The sequence below is a fragment of the Pleurodeles waltl genome, chromosome 5, assembly GCF_031143425.1.
Source record: "Pleurodeles waltl isolate 20211129_DDA chromosome 5, aPleWal1.hap1.20221129, whole genome shotgun sequence".
Taxonomy (NCBI): domain Eukaryota; kingdom Metazoa; phylum Chordata; class Amphibia; order Caudata; family Salamandridae; genus Pleurodeles; species Pleurodeles waltl.
Window position 1 is genome coordinate 1,715,389,672 of NC_090444.1, and position 15,754 is coordinate 1,715,405,425.

At 44.2% G+C, this 15,754-nt stretch overlaps 1 protein-coding gene across 1 annotated transcript in view; it reads left to right on the top strand.

Moving 5' to 3' along the window:
- The window catches only part of LOC138296695 (adhesion G protein-coupled receptor F5-like), a 578,562-nt gene that overhangs the window by 428,747 nt on the left and 134,061 nt on the right, over positions 1-15,754 (top strand). Inside the window, exon 16 of the mRNA XM_069236067.1 lies at positions 9,585-9,764. Within this exon, the coding sequence (XP_069092168.1) occupies positions 9,585-9,764 (180 nt within the window). The remainder of the gene's footprint in view (positions 1-9,584; positions 9,765-15,754) is intronic.

The following is a 15,754-nucleotide window of genomic DNA, read 5'->3' on the forward strand; positions in this document are numbered from 1 at the left end:
TAATCGGTGAAAGGGTACCAACTATTGTTAGACTTTTCATCCTTGGTGTGGTCTCCCTTAACTTTTTGCCTCTGTTCCCCAGGTTGTTGATGTGTGCTGTACTCTGTTTTTGCTGTTTTTGTTACTCTGGGCACTTTACCACTGCTAACCAGTGCTAAGGTGCAAGTGCTCCTATACAAAATGTGCATGCAATTGGTTGATCCATGATTGTCATATATGATTTATTAGTAAGTCCCTAGTAAAGTGCACTAGAGGTACCCAGGGCCTGTAAATCAAATGCTACTAAAGGGCCTGCAGTACTGGTTGTGCCACCCACATAAGTATCTCTGTAATCATGTCTCAGACCTGCCACTGCAGTGTCTGTGTGTGCAGTTTTATCTGTAAAATTCGACTTGGCAAGTGTGAATCTTCCCTTTTCTTATATCTAAGACACCCCTAAGGTAGGCCCTAGGTAGCCCCAAGGGCAGGGTGCAGTGTATGTTTAAGGTAGGACGTATAGTAATGTGTTGTATATGTTCTGACAGTGAAATACTGCTAAATTCGTTTTTCACTGTTGCAAGGCCTGTCTCTCTCATAGGTTAACATGGGGGCTACCTTTAAATAGGATTATAGTGTAGATTCCCTCTGGGAGCGGATGGACATGTGGAGTTTGGGGTCTCTGAACTCGCAATTTAAAAATGCATTTTTTAGTAAAGTTGATTTTAAGATTGTGTATTTGAAAACACCACTTTTAGAAAGTGAGCATTTTCTTGATTAAACCATTTCTTTGAACTCTGCCTGTTTGTGGATTCCCTGTCTGGGTCAGTTTGACAGTTGGGCTGGTTGCACCTCTCACTAGACAGTGACACAAAGGGAGCTGGGGTGGAGTCTGCATTCCCTGATGAGCCATCTGTGCTAGGAGGGAGGAGGGGAGTGGTCACTCACACCACAAAGGGCTGTGCCTGCCCTCACACAATGCAGTTTCCAACCCCCTGGTGTGTGTGGGGCCTGGCATGGGCAAGGCAGTATTTCACAAACTAGAGAGACTTTGCTTTTGAAGTAGGCCTACTTCAAACGGCAAAATGGGTATTCGAAGGGCACCGAAAACCATAGATTTTAGAACACTTCTGGAAACCAAGAGGAACCTCTGCCTGGAGAAGAGCTGAAGAGCTTAGGATGAAGAGCTGCCCTGCCTGTGACTGTGCTTTGTGGAGCTATCCTGCAGTTGCTGTTTCTGCCTGTGCTAGAGGACAAAGACTAGACTTTGTGTGCCTTCTTGTGAAGAACTCTCCAAGGGATTGATTTAGAGCTTGCCTCCTGTTGCTTGAAGTCTCAGGGACAGCAAAGACTTCTCTCTGCCAGCACCTGGAGCCTCTGCTGAGACTCCTACTCTGCCAAGTGGTGCCCATCCAGTTTCTGGGGCCCTGAAAGGAGAAGCTGACAGGGCAAGAGTGAGAAATCCATGCACATACCGCTGTGCGGGGAAAAGATCGACGCAACTCCGAGACGCGGCTGAAAAATTGACACGCCACCGGCTTTGCGGCTGAAATCAACGCTTGCTTGTTGTGTGGCTGGAAGATCGACGCACGCGGCTATAGAAACGACGCACAGCATCGCTGACGGTGGCTGGTGAGATCGTAACCCGCACTGCGTGCTTTTCAGATCATCGTCAGGCAGGATTTCTGACAGAAACACCGCTGGGCGTGTAAAAATGATGCAAGGCCTGCCCGGACCCAAGAGTGCTGTTCGGATCTACGCATCGCTCTCCTGCGGAGAGAAGAAACAGCACACGCTGACCTGATGGAAGGAGAAATGACGCAAGGTCTCGCTCAGGAGTGAGATCGATGCATCGCAAGCCCTTTTTGACGCACACTCGCCCCTGTGGAGTTATTTTTGACACGCCCAGGTACATTTTCATGCTAACGGTGTTAGCGTTGTGTTTAAAACTACTTGAAGACTCTTTTTAGTTTTTAAGTGATAACTCGACTTGTGTATTGTGGATTTTTTTCGTTTTGGTCTTGTTTTGTTTAGATAAATATTTTCTATTTTTCTAAACCTGTGTTGTGTCATTTTGTAGTGTTTTCATTAAGTTACTGTGTGTGTTGGTGCAAATACTTTACACCTAGCACTCTGAAGTTAAGCCTGCCTGCTCGTGCCAATCTACCAAGGGGTGAGCGGGGGGTAGCTGAAGGTGATTAATTTTTACCCTGACTAGAGTGAGGGTCCTTGCTTGGACAGGGGGTAACCTGACTGCCAACCAAAGACCCCATTTCTAACAACTATCTTAAGCAAGGCAATTATAGATCCTATGTCTTCCATTTGTTACAGCAATTAAGCCCTTAAGACGAGTACCCCAGTAGTTGGTTTGATTATTATGCACTGGGTGAAGTCAGTCTCCACTATCGGAATTTGTTGGGTGCAATGGATACCACACAATTATAACATTTTTGGGGAATAACAGGGGTTTTTTTGTGCTTACCACAACAAAATCCATGTTCTAATAAATGCCAGGCATTTTCCCACCATAATTATCAGCATGCCTGACCTACAAATGTACAAATATAGTAAATAACCATACCACTTTTAATGAGGGCTTAAATGTAGTCCCTTTTTTATTGTCACATGGGTATCCACTTATAATCCCTGCCTGACAAGAGACCTGGAATTATAGGGCCCTCCCCAGACACAAGAAGATGGTAAGTTCTAGATGTCAGGTTTGAGCAGTAAAGTTGATCAATGAGCTATAATTTGCTCTCTTTTTCTTAGCTTTAGGAATGATGGTGATAGTGTTACACACTTTAAATCTTTAAATTGGTTACTACCTTCAGCAGGGGTGGTAAAAAACTCCTAAAGAAGTGTATCACAATCCCGTCATCAGGTTTTGATTTTCCATAAAAAAGTTGCTTTTATTGATTTTCTTTATTTGAATGTTGAAAGGTGAGAAAATACATTTACAACCAGAGATTGTGAATGATTCTGTCTTTATAATATTGTAGTGTCTAAAGGTAATGCTTGCATCATACGGATATCACCATCTCGATCCCTACTCCCACCCTTCTGCCCACTTTACTAACTACTATGTCACTCAGGCATGCTGTAGCATTTTCGTACCCTGGGTACATTTGCTATGCGTGTGCAGAGTTATATGCTAAATGGGGAGCATTCATTCCTTTGTAGCAAAGATGAGGAGGAGCAACAACAAACTGCATCTCTAAAAGTGAACAGATTCAGGGATCCAAGTCTCATCAGGCATGAAAGAGCTGGGAGTCTCATCGACAGGTAGGTTAATAGAAGAATCCTTATTGTCTCAAAGTCTTAATGTTGGTCAGTCATGACTCTGGTGAGGCTTTCCATTGCCATTATGGTCCAAAGTCAATATGCCAATGTGTGATAGTTAGAGGATTCTTCCTCTTTTAGTGTGCCATGAGGATAATTTTCATAGACTTTGACAGTTCCACACGAGGATGTGGTTTTCCTAGTTATTTTGCATGTGGGTGCTGCAAATGGGGGCAATGAAATCTTTCTCTCTCATCTATGCCAAAGAGGCTCTTGCAGTGCTTGAACAATACGATCCTGCCTTCACAGAACAAGTCAGATATTGTGGTGCCATTTCACCGTCTCTGTGCATAAAAGGGTGACTTGTATGCAATACAAGGGTAGTTTAAGGTTAAGCCAGGGGGTTATTTTGCCAAGTCGAATTGGCGGCTTAAAACTGCCAACAGGCTGCAATGGAAGGGTGAGGCATGTTTTCAGGGGCTATTTAAGTAGGTGACACAACAAGAGCTGCAGGCCCTTTAGTAGCAATTAATTTACAATTTAACATGGTTTATCAATTTATTAGGGACTTATAAGTAAATTAAACGTGTCAGTCAGTTGTAAGCCAGTTTGACCATGTTTTAAGGAGTGAACACAAACTTTGTAGCACTGGTAGCAGTGGTAAACTGCACAGAGTCCTAAAAGCCAACCAAAATGAATTCAGCAGAAATAGGAAGGGTGAAGGCAAAAAGTTTGGGGATGCTCACCCTCAGACTAACAGGTATAACTTGTGTCTCAGAAAGTATGAAAAACTACTCAACTCCTGGGAGTTCTAATCATTAAGGAGCAAGTACCTGGACAGACCATCAGCATTGGAGTGGCCTGACCATGAAGTCCATTCCCTGTAGGGAGATCAACCACCTCAACAATTTGCAATTATCACCCCTCATCTGCATGAGCCATCTGAGGGGCCTGTGGTCTGTCTGAACCCAGAAGTGAGTCCCAAACAGGTATAGTCTCAACTTCTTTACTGCCAGCAACGGCTTCCCTTTCAATGGCACTCCTCCTCTGCTGCCTAGCAAACTACTTGCTACTGATGAAGGCTACAAGTTGGTCTAGGCCCTTATCATTTAACTGAGCTAAAACAGCCCCTATGCCATGCTCTAAGGTGTCAGTTTGAACAATAAACTCTTTAAGGAAGCTGAAGGCTTTGAGTACAGGTGCTGTACCTGTACACATGGCCTGTTAGAGAGATTCAAATGCTTTCTTGCCGGCCCCTATCCTGATCACCTTCTTGGGTTGCTTCTTGGAAGTCAGCTCAGTTAAGGAAGCAACAATGGTGCCATATACCTTAACAAACCACCTGTAGTACCTAGTGGGGCACAGAAAGGTCTTTCATTCTGTTTGGGTTTTGGGGTGGCTCACAGGCAAGGAGTGTCTCTATTTTGGCCTAGAGGGGCTAAACCTTGCTCCCCCACCCCCATGAGGTGTCCAAAGAACACCACAGAAACCTGGCCAAAGTAGCACTTGCTGATCTTGATAGTCAAGTCTGTCTGTTGCAATGCCTGAAGCAGTTCCTGGAGATGAAGTAAGTGGCCCTCCCTATTGCTTCTGTGGACAGCTATATCATCTAAGTAAGCAGCACTGAAGGCCTCCACCCTGGCTAAGACCTCATTCAGCAACCTCTGGAAGGTGGCAAGGGCATTTATTAATGCAAATGGCATTACCCTATAATGAAAGTGGCCCTCTGGGACAGACAATGCTGACCTTTCTATTGCCCTCTTACGGCGATCTGCCAGTACCCTGGAGTAAGGTCACACAGGTACTTAGGAACTTGGCAGGGATCAACCTATCTATGAGCACATCAACACTGGGGATGGTATGTGCATCAATCTGTGTGCCTGACTTGAGACCCCTGTAGTCCACACAGAACCTGAGTTCTGGCATCATGCCGAGCGAGGCAGCTTTGGATCCCAGTACCTCTATGCTGGAATATGAACTACTAGAGTGCCCAATCACCCCTAATTACGACATTTTGGAGACTTTCTCCTTCATGCTGGTCCTCACTTTGACAGCCTGCAGATTTTTCTTTGGACAGACAGGCAGTCTCCAGTATCTTTATTACGGGTATACAAGTGTGTAACTCCAGGAGTGAGGGAGAACAGTGAGGGAAGCTGTCCCAATAATTGGTGACAGTCTCACTGCTGTGCTGGGATCAGGGTAGGAGAGAGGTTAACACCTTCCACTGACCCATCTTTCTCTTTGTATGATAGGAGGTGAGGGAGAGGATCACTCTCCACTTCCACCTCAGTGTCTGTCACCAGCAGCCTGGTGACTTCAACCCTCTCATAGTGGGGTCTGAGGCAATTCACATGGAGTACCCTTAAGCGGTTTCTGGGGGTCTTGGGGCCCACCAACTTGATGACCTCCCCCTTTCTCTCCTTCACCTCATAGAGCCCTGTTCAAGAGGTCTCAGCTCCACTGGCTCCATTAGTTTCATGTCAGGCTGAAACACTAGCAGAGTGGCCTTCTGTTCATACCAGAGTTTCATTACTTCCTGCCTGGCATTTAAATTCTTAGAAGGCTTTTTCTGCAATTTCAGCATCCGGTTCCAGAAAGCCAGCATGTATCAGGAGATTACCCATTAAATCAAACTTCCACAGGAGCAGATGCCTTTTACCCAACTCCCTCCAACAGATACGTGCTCAGACTTTACTGATTATCTGAACCCTGCATCCGCTAGGGGAAAAGGGGAATGGGAATAGAAAAAGAGAGACCGCCTCCAGACCCAGTTCCAGCCTGCGTTTCCCACTTGAAGATAGGGTATTCAGTGTGTGCTTCTGTAACCTGCACCTTTCTTCTTTTTGGGATTTCTTTAAAGGAAGGACCTACAGTGGGGTGATAAGAGCATAGATAAGTACATTCCTACTGCACATTCAACTGTTCAGCCATTCACATTCACCCAATTCTACCGTTCTTCTAACCTGGATCTTTTGATAGACTAGCCTCTCTCTCTAAAAGAACAATGTTAACTTAATATCTTCTTTTCTCCAGGAGTCAGACCAATGCACCTTCGGGGGCTCGACAAGCAGCTTGGTCCCAGTCTCCTCTTAGTTCTCAGAGCACTTTTTGACCGCTATTTTTCTAAGTCCCAAGTTTTGGATTTGGGCTTTCTGGGCACCTTCAACACCACTTTCAAGGGTCCAAGACTGGATGGGCAGCACTTGGAGGGTCACTCAGGTTGGGTCCAGAAGAAGTTTCAAGATAGTGGAACCTTTTCTGTCCCTAAGGCGCTGATCAGGATGCCAGCCAATGAAATCACAAGCCATCAAACAGGCCCCCCGCACCTACTACAGTATCAGAGGTCTGCAGCTTCCTTGGAACTGCCACGTACTGTGGGCGATTCATCCCCAACCTAGCAATAATTGCTGGAACACTGCAAGCCTTCACGAAGGTGGATGTTGGCTGGAAATCAGAACAAATTAACGAACACTCCTACCAGAGTATCAAGGATGCCCTGTTCCCCAAAGCAACAATGGTGTACTTTGACCACACCTGGCAAACCAAACTACACGTTGACCCCAGCCCAATGAGCTTCGCGCAGTACTGACACAAGAAGTAGAACCCGGCAAATGGGTACCACTGGTATTCGCAAGCCAAGCATTCACGCTGACAGAGACTAGATATGTCCAATAGGGAGAGAAGCTTTGGCTATTAAGTTGTCTTGTACTCACTTCCACCTGTACCACTGCAGGAGCCCATTCACAGTTGTTACAGATCATCAGCCACTTGTACTGCTATTCAGAGACACAGCTCCTCACACACCTCCCCGGATAAAACGCTGGGCCATCCAACTTCAGTACTACAACTTTAACATCAAATACAGACAGGGAGCTAAAAACAATGTAGCTTTTCTATCATGTCAGCCTGCCACAGGAGCTAAAGACACTGACAATGATGCCAAATCACCATAATAATACGTTCACCTAGTGACGCAAAGTGCGTGCCTGAGAGCGATGAACCTGAGAGGTCAGAGAGACCACGAAGAGTGATGCTCTTCTGACCATAGTAGTTGACACCCTACAGCAGGAATTGTGATGAAACTTCCTCCAAGATGCCCTCCACTGGCAAGGGGTGGAATGAGAGAACCTCACATAAGCATGGAGGAACCGTGACAAACTCAGAGTCACTCCTGATGGCCTACTACTGCATGGCCACTCATTGGTGATTCCTGTGAACCTACAACAATGCATGGCGTTGCTGCCACATGGAGTGCACCAAGGTACGGCCAAAGTAAAATAATTCCTGTGAGCAAAGGTATGAAACCTTGAGGTGATCATCGGTGAACGAGTATGACGATGCCCTGCCTGTCAACTTACAAGCACTCAAGAGGCCCATGCCCATCATCATAGAAGGACCATGCACTGCCCCATGGTCCAAAGTGAGCCCAGACTTTTGGAGCTTCCCCAATTAGACAATAACACTGGTCCTGGTGGATGAATACTCCAAATATCCCATAGTCGATGTCCTGGATCTGACAGCATTCATCAATGTGGCCCCAGTGTTGGAGAAGGTATTCACGCTCTTTGGGCTGCCTGAGGAAATAAAAACAGACAAAAGGCCTCCTTTCCATAATACAGAATTCAAGGAGTTCCTTGAGCACCTCAGAATCTGACATCATTGCATCACTCCCCAATGGCCACCAGCAAATGGCAAGGCAAAACACTTCCTGTGTATTGTAAATAAGGCCATAAGGACTGCAGTCCTAGAAAAGACAGTCCCCACAGATTCCTGAAGGAATACAGAGGGACAACACACTGTACCACACAACAAGCTCCATGGACTATGATGCTGCAAGGGAGCCTGAGGGACATGATCCCAACTCACCCCAGATGGAACCCACCAAAGTATGACTAGCAGGAGGTACAAAACAGGAACACAAGAAATAACACATGCACAAGTAGGAAAGGACATGCTGTTACCCGAGACGTTGTGTGTGGTGACAAGGTAATACTCAGAGACCAAAAAACAGGATGGAAATTCTGGACATCATTTAAACCTGGGATCTGGAGAGTGGTCAAAGTTGATGGGACAATGGTGACTGCTTGCAAAGAACATGAAACTGTCACAAGAAATGTGTCCTAGTTCTGCAAGTTGATGACTTCCAACACCCCAGCACCAGAGGAGACAGAACAAGATGCAATGATGGGAAGTTTCTCCACAGAATGAGAAAACCACTGATCGACATCAGGAGAAAGCGCACCAAGGAAAGGACAAGAGGGTGAGCTCAGGAACAGAGATGTTCAGGAGAAAGCATACAGAGAGAGAGAAACTGGCCGGGCAGCTCACTCTTGATACCACCCTCGATACCACTTGTGACCTAATCGATACCACTTGTGACCTAATCAAGCCAGCGACTCAGAGACTATGGGCCTAATTATGATTGTGACAGTCCTCGGACCACCACACTTGTGGTGGCTGTTGGACCCGATACATTAAGAGGTTGGCAGGCAGCCCCGCCAACCTACTCCCATCTCCGCTGGTATCGGTGATCCCGACAGGGTGACAGCAGTGCAAGTTGGAATCAGCCAGGGTGGCGGTGAAGTCAGCTGCTGATTACAACCTGGTTCTCCGCCGCTGTGGGCCACAGGGGTCCCCCTGCCCAGCACCATTGTAATGTGAACATTCTGCTGTGCAGATAGTGGGCATTACAAGGGTATTAGTGCACCCTGCTGGTGGCAGCATTGCCACCGGCTCGATTACGAGCTGGTGACAGCCTTGCCACTGGCTCGATTACGAGCTTGTGACAATGCTGCTGCCACTTTCCAGTTGGGCTGACTAGCGGAAACCTTAATTTCCGTCGGTCAACCTAGCTGGAAAGTCTTAATGGGGCCGACGGGGAGGTAGCCAGCACTGTGGCAACCACTTCATCAGGGGTTTGGCAGACAGGTGTTCCCGTCTGCCAAACTCATAATCGGGCCCTCTGTGAGTAAGATTCAAGTTTGAGTGTTTACTACCACTTTGTGAAGTGATGTAGTGAGCAACTGAGACTGTGCAAACACTCTAGTGACCCTGATACGGCTTACACTTACCCTCTGGCCAGGCCTGGCATGAGGTTATAAATAAAAGGGTCGTAGACCGCTCGTGGTCTTACGCCCCTACCATATTGGTGTGTCCTGAATTTTTTTAATGCAGCGCATAGCAGAATATAAAGGCCCCACCGCAATTATGTCCCAGGGTACAGAAGGAATGTTTACAATAATAATATAAAAAATATCAACACTAGTAGTATTGGTAGTATTAGTCGTAATAATAATTGAAACTAATCATATATCTCATTTCTAATTTAGGTTTTGCTAAAAGGTCCTAATTTCCAGCAACAAATACCCAATTATCTTGCCAATTTGAGTTCTACAGTGATCGGAATAAAAGAAAACGTGTCCTCTTCACATGCTGACATTGTGGCCATTCTTGATATTTTACAAACCGTCTCTGACACCGTAAACACTGTTGCAGAGGACTCAATGAAGGTGAGTCATGAATTCTTCCTGGCGAAAAATAATATGCTCTAAATGCAGTGCACGAAGTACAGCTATATTTGGATCTATGTTATTTTTAAATATGTTATGTTTTGTTGTCTTATTTTATGTCCTGTTAATGATCATTTGTATAATACAGATGTGTGAGTTTCTTGGCATCTTGGTGTAGACTCGGGTCCAAGGGTGGCAGTAGGTAATTCCTTCCCACAGCACAGGCTAATGGGTGGCTTGGAGGATGTGAGCTGTCTTTCTGCAAGTGTCCCACAAGTATTACATCCTGCAAATCCAAGCTTCTCTCACAATAATTAGGTCAGATTCATACTCATCATTTATTAAATGATGTGACGTTTAAAAAATCTTTACCACTTTTCCTCCTTAACGGTTGTGTTGAACTTCCTGAAGCAAAATGATCATACAGTTTCTTTCATGGGGAAGGTCAGATTCTGTTCTCATCAGTGGAGCGGTGAGGGCATTTTCTGGAATTGTGAGGAAAGTGGGTTTTGGCACAAAGACCAAACCATGAAACTGGTCCCAAAACATAAGAGTAAGAGTGATGATAAGATTTAAATGTCACATATCTTTTATCTAATTGATAATAATGCTTATATCTACCCGGGGGAAGCATGAGGGGCTGTAAAATATGGTTCCCTTAAGTCAAAATAAAATTCCATTTCTTTCTGCAAGAAACCAACAATGTAGCTAAATTGTGAGAGATGTATTTATCAATTTATTAAAGGTACCTCTTTAGTTATAGTTACAGTGATCTATGTTGAGGCAATCCCACTTTTCCTCCTATAGTTTTGAAATTAGAACCCATTCACTCCCGAGAATAACTACTCAGAGCCACAAACCTTAACACATTTGAACAGCACAAACCACATTGATAGTTCTAAGCATTCAGAGGCCATCTCAAAATTGCAAAAAACTTTCAGAAAGGCCAGTTCTCTAATTTAGTCAGCAGATCAAACAGGAACCAAACAATATTGGTATAAGGACAAGTGTATTATGCCATTCAGTAGCATATCCCTTTCTTTAAAATGTTGATATTTTTATTATGTGTTGTACAGGGATCACCAACATATTATCAAAACTAACAATGTTGTAATCAAATATATGGATTACAAAAATATTGTTTTCTTATACCTATAATGGTAAGTACAAAATTACCAAAAAAAATATAGTTTAACTCTAATATTGGTAAAAAAACACAAAAAATATAGTTTTGCTATATATAGTTTACAATAGTAAATCTTACATATTTTAGGATACATTATTTTAATATACATTAGATACATTAAGTAAAATTAAATACTATATGAAAATATATACTTATATAAACACACGTGTGTGTAAATTTATATATAATATGTATAAAGTAACACTATCATTACAAACACATTTTACAATATATTTATTTTTCAATTATGTTTTAAATGTACTGTTATAAAAATATACATGTGTAAAATAGAACGAGCCAACAAATCAACAGCAAAAAACAATTACCAAATTAATAAGATGTAAAAAAGTTAAAATCCAAAAACAAACACTTACTGATAAAATAATAGAATGTATATATATATATATATATATATATATATATATACATATATATGTATATATATATATATATATATATTCACACACACATATATATATATAGAATTTAAAAGTGAAAAATGAAGCAATATTAGTAAAAAGTCTAACAATTATACATATACTATGCCAACTCCAGCCAGTGCAACATTAGGGAAATCGTTGGACTTCGGAGGTGTAAGATTCACTATTCCCACTCCAGTCTGAAAAATGGGAAAGCATTGGATTTCAAAGGTATTAAATTTACTATTCCCACTCCAGTCTATGCAACAGTAGGGAAAGCGTTGGGCTATGGACTGGTAAAATGTACTATTTCTTCTCCAGTCTGTGCAACTGCCAGGAAAGCATTAGACTTCCGAGGGAGTAAAATTTACTACTCCCACTCCAGTCTGTGAAGCAGTAGGAAAAGTGTTGGACTTCAGAGGTGTTAAATTTACTATTCCTATTCGAGTCTGTACAACACAAGGGAAAGTGTTGGACTTCCGAGTGTCAAATGAATTATTTCCACTCCAGTCTGTGCAACAGTAGGATAAGTGTGGGACTACGAAGGAGTTAAATGGACTATTCCCAATACAGTTTGTTTAACAGTAAGGAAAGCGTTGGACTTCAGAGGGATAAAATATGCTATTCGCTCTCCAGTCCATGCAACAGTAGGGAAAGCTTTGGATTCCAGAGCAGTAAAATTTACTATTCCCACTCTGGTCTATGCAACAGTAGGAAACATATGTCGTTTTAAACACAAAACATATCTAAATAAACCAAATAATTTGCCCAAAATAAAAAACTCTTAGTAGTAAAGCTATTAAATACCCCCCCAAAAAATTACATACATACAAAAAAATAAAATAACAATTAAAATGTTTAGCCCCTTCTGTGCCCAGGACGTAATGGTAATGTCCTGAGGCACAGTGCTGCTGTGCCCAGGACGTAACCATTACGTCCTGGGCACAGAGCCCAGAGGGAGTGCTAGCGCTCCCTCTGTGGGGTTACCCCCCACACCCACAAGACAGGGATGGAAGGGGAAGCCCTTCCCCTTCCACCCCGACACCCCCCACCGCCGTGACGTCAGCTCGTGATCGCACGCTGATTATCAGAGGGCCTCCTCCCATCGCACTGGAAGCTCAGCTTCCAACGCGATCGGAGGAGAAATGCTATGCATTTCTCTTCCGATCACGTGGGGGAGGCCCAGAGAGGCTTCAAAGGGAAGGGAAGAAAAGGAATTTCCTTCCCTTTGAAGTCTCTCTGAGCGTTTCAAAAGCCGGATTGCAAAGCAATCCGGCTTTTGAAACGCCCACTAGACAGCAGGGATTTATTTTAAAAAAGGAAACTGGCATGAGGGAGCGACCCCTTGGGCAAGGGTCGCTCCCAGGGGGGGCATTTTTTTTTAAAGGCCTTTTCTGCCCCCAGGAGGGGCAGAAACCTCTAGGCACCAGGGATATATATATTTGTTTTGTTTTGTTTTTGTTTTCTTTTTTATTTTAGAGGTGGGGAGCGACCCCTTAGGCAAGGGTCGCTTCCAGAGGGGGCAAATTATATTTAGGCCATTTCTGCACCCCAGGGGGGCAGATCAGCCTATTTTAATTAGGCCGATCTGCCTCCAAGGGGGGCAGAAACCACCAGGCACCGGGGATTTTTGTTGTTGTTTTACAGATGGGGAGCGATGCCTTAGGCAAGGGTCTCTCCCCTGGGCCAATTTTGGGTCAATCTGCCCCCAGGTGGGGCAGAAACCACTAGGCACCAGGGATCTTTTTTTTTGCGCTGTCATGCAAGGGGAGCGACCCTGTAGGCAAGGGTCGCTCCCTGGGCGGGGTGGGGGGTCAAATGTATTTGTTATTAGGGGGGGCAGAAACCTCTAGGCGCCAGGACTAATTCTTTTTTTTTGTGTTTTTGTTTTTTGTTTGTTTGTTTTTTTTAGAGATGGGGAGCGACCCATTAGGCAAGGGTCGCTCCCCTGGGGGGCAAATTGTATTTAGACCATTTCTGCCCCCCTTGGGGGCAGATCAGCGGATTTTAGGTCAATCTGCCCCCAATGGGGGCAGAAACAACTAGGCACCGGGGATTTAGTTTTTGCGCCAATGTCACGCAAGGGGTGCCACCCCGTAGGCATGGGTCGCTCCCCGGGAAGGGTTAGGGGCCAGGGGGGCAAATTTATTTTAGGCCATTTCTGCCCCCCCTGGGGGCAGATCGGCCTATTGTTATTATGCCGATCTGCCCCCTGGGGGGGACAGAAACCTCTAGGCGCCAGGGCTAATTTTGTTTTGTGTTTTTTTTAAATTTGTTTGTTTGTTTAGAGATGGCGAGTGACCCATTAGGCAAGTGTCGCTCCCCTTGGGGGCAAATTGTAATTAGACCATTTCTGCCCCCCTTGGGGGCAAATCGGCCGATTTTAGGTCAATCTGCCCCCAAGGGGGGCAGAAACAACTAGGCACCGGGGATCTTTTTTTTTGCGCCAATGTCACGCAGGTGCGACCCCGTAAACAAGGGTCGCTCCCCGGGGGGGTTGGGAGGGCACATTTATTTTAGGCCATTTCTGCCCCCCCCGGGGCCGGCTGAGCTAGAGGCCAAAATCCACAGGTAGGCACTTTGCAAAAAACACCTCTGTTTTCTGTGAAAAAATTTGATGTGTCCACGTTGTGTTTTGGGCCATTTCCTTTCGTGGGCGCTAGGCCTACCCACACAAGTGAGTTACCATTTTTATTGGGAGACTTGGGGGAACACTGGGTGGAAGGACATTTGTGGCTCCTCTCAGATTCCAGAACTTTCTGTCTCTGAAATGAGAGGAAAAAGTGTTTTTTGGGCCAAATTTTGAGGATCCAACATTTAGAGGGAAAATACTAATTGACGGCTCCACAATTGAACAGGTCAAACATTTTGATTACCTAGGAGTCCGATTGTCAGACTCAATGTCTTGGGTCCATCAGACAGAGAAGAGCAAAAATCTTCTTAACAAGAAGGCATACCTGATCAGTGGGAAACAGAAGAAAACTGGGGGGAGGGCAGTGTCCCCGTTCTTCAGATTTACAAAGCGACTGCCCTATCAGCAGCCACTTATGGGGCAGAGATATGGGGCTTTGTGGATGCTACCACCCTCTTAATGGCTGAGAATAACTTTGTCTGGGGCCTGTTTAAGTTACCTAAGAGCACGCTGCTGGTACCACTGAGGATGGACTTAGCACTCAACCCTACAAATTTGGTGGTGGTGTTAAAACCCCTGCTGTACTGGGTGAGGCTGTGGACAACTGAGGTACTGACACCGTATAGGGATTACCTGACTGATCTAATTTCCAGTGACTCACGGGTAATCACCCCTTGGGTGAACTATATTAAGACCCAGTGTGAGAAACTGAAAATGATAGATCTCTTTAACTCGCCTGCAGTGGTGCCCAAGGGTGTCAGCCGGACATTGAAAAGAGCTTACTTGAACAGACATGGTTGAATAATGGATATGAGAACCTGGCTGGGCAATTTCTAAATATAAAATGTTCCCTTTTGATAAAATCTTTCTGGATGAAATCCACCAGCCCATTGCTAAGCGCCTGTATCTCCACTTTAGGTACGGGTCCTTTTCAATAAAACATCTAATGGCTAAATGGGACAAGTGTGGCTCCTCTATGTTTTGCCGTTCTTGCCCTCAGAAAAAAGAAACTGAAGAGCATTTTCTCTTTTCTGTCCCCAATACGCACAACCATGCGGAAAATGGTTAATCCCTGTTTGTAAGCTCTTGGACATCAGACATTACTGGGAGGCTTTGAGAATTCTCAAATACGACTCAAAGACGGCGATAGTCTATGTATCTATGCTGTAGTCAAATACTTGGAGCAAGCATGCCACATTAGTTGGAGGGCTACTTTTTAAGGGAAATTCTTGGGTTGCCGATGTGGCTAGGGCGGCTACATTATGGTCTTGAATTGAACATTTTTTTTATTTATTTTTAATTATAAATTAACTTTTTATTCACATGTGGTACATGTTTTTAAGTGTCTAACATGTGTAAATAATGCATTTTTATAATCTGATCGCACTGGGAGATTTGTATTTTATGCTATTAATTTATGGATTTTTTATGGTTATACCGAAATAAAGGAATTACTACTACTACAATTATAATGGTATTTATATAGTGCTTACTACTCCTGACCAAGCGTTGAAGCGAGTAGCATCCAGGTTTAGTGGTGGATTAGTATAAGGAAATATAGGTTGTTCATTTGAGCGCTGGTCATGATAGTCTATTAGATCAACAGATTATGATAATGGAGGGATAGAGGAGGGAAGAGACTAGAAAGTGTCGTTTGGGAGATCATAGTAGTATGGTAATGTTTGGAATGAGTCAAAGAAAATATAGAGGAGAAAAGAGTCTAGAAATGGATTAGGGAGATCATAGTAGTAAA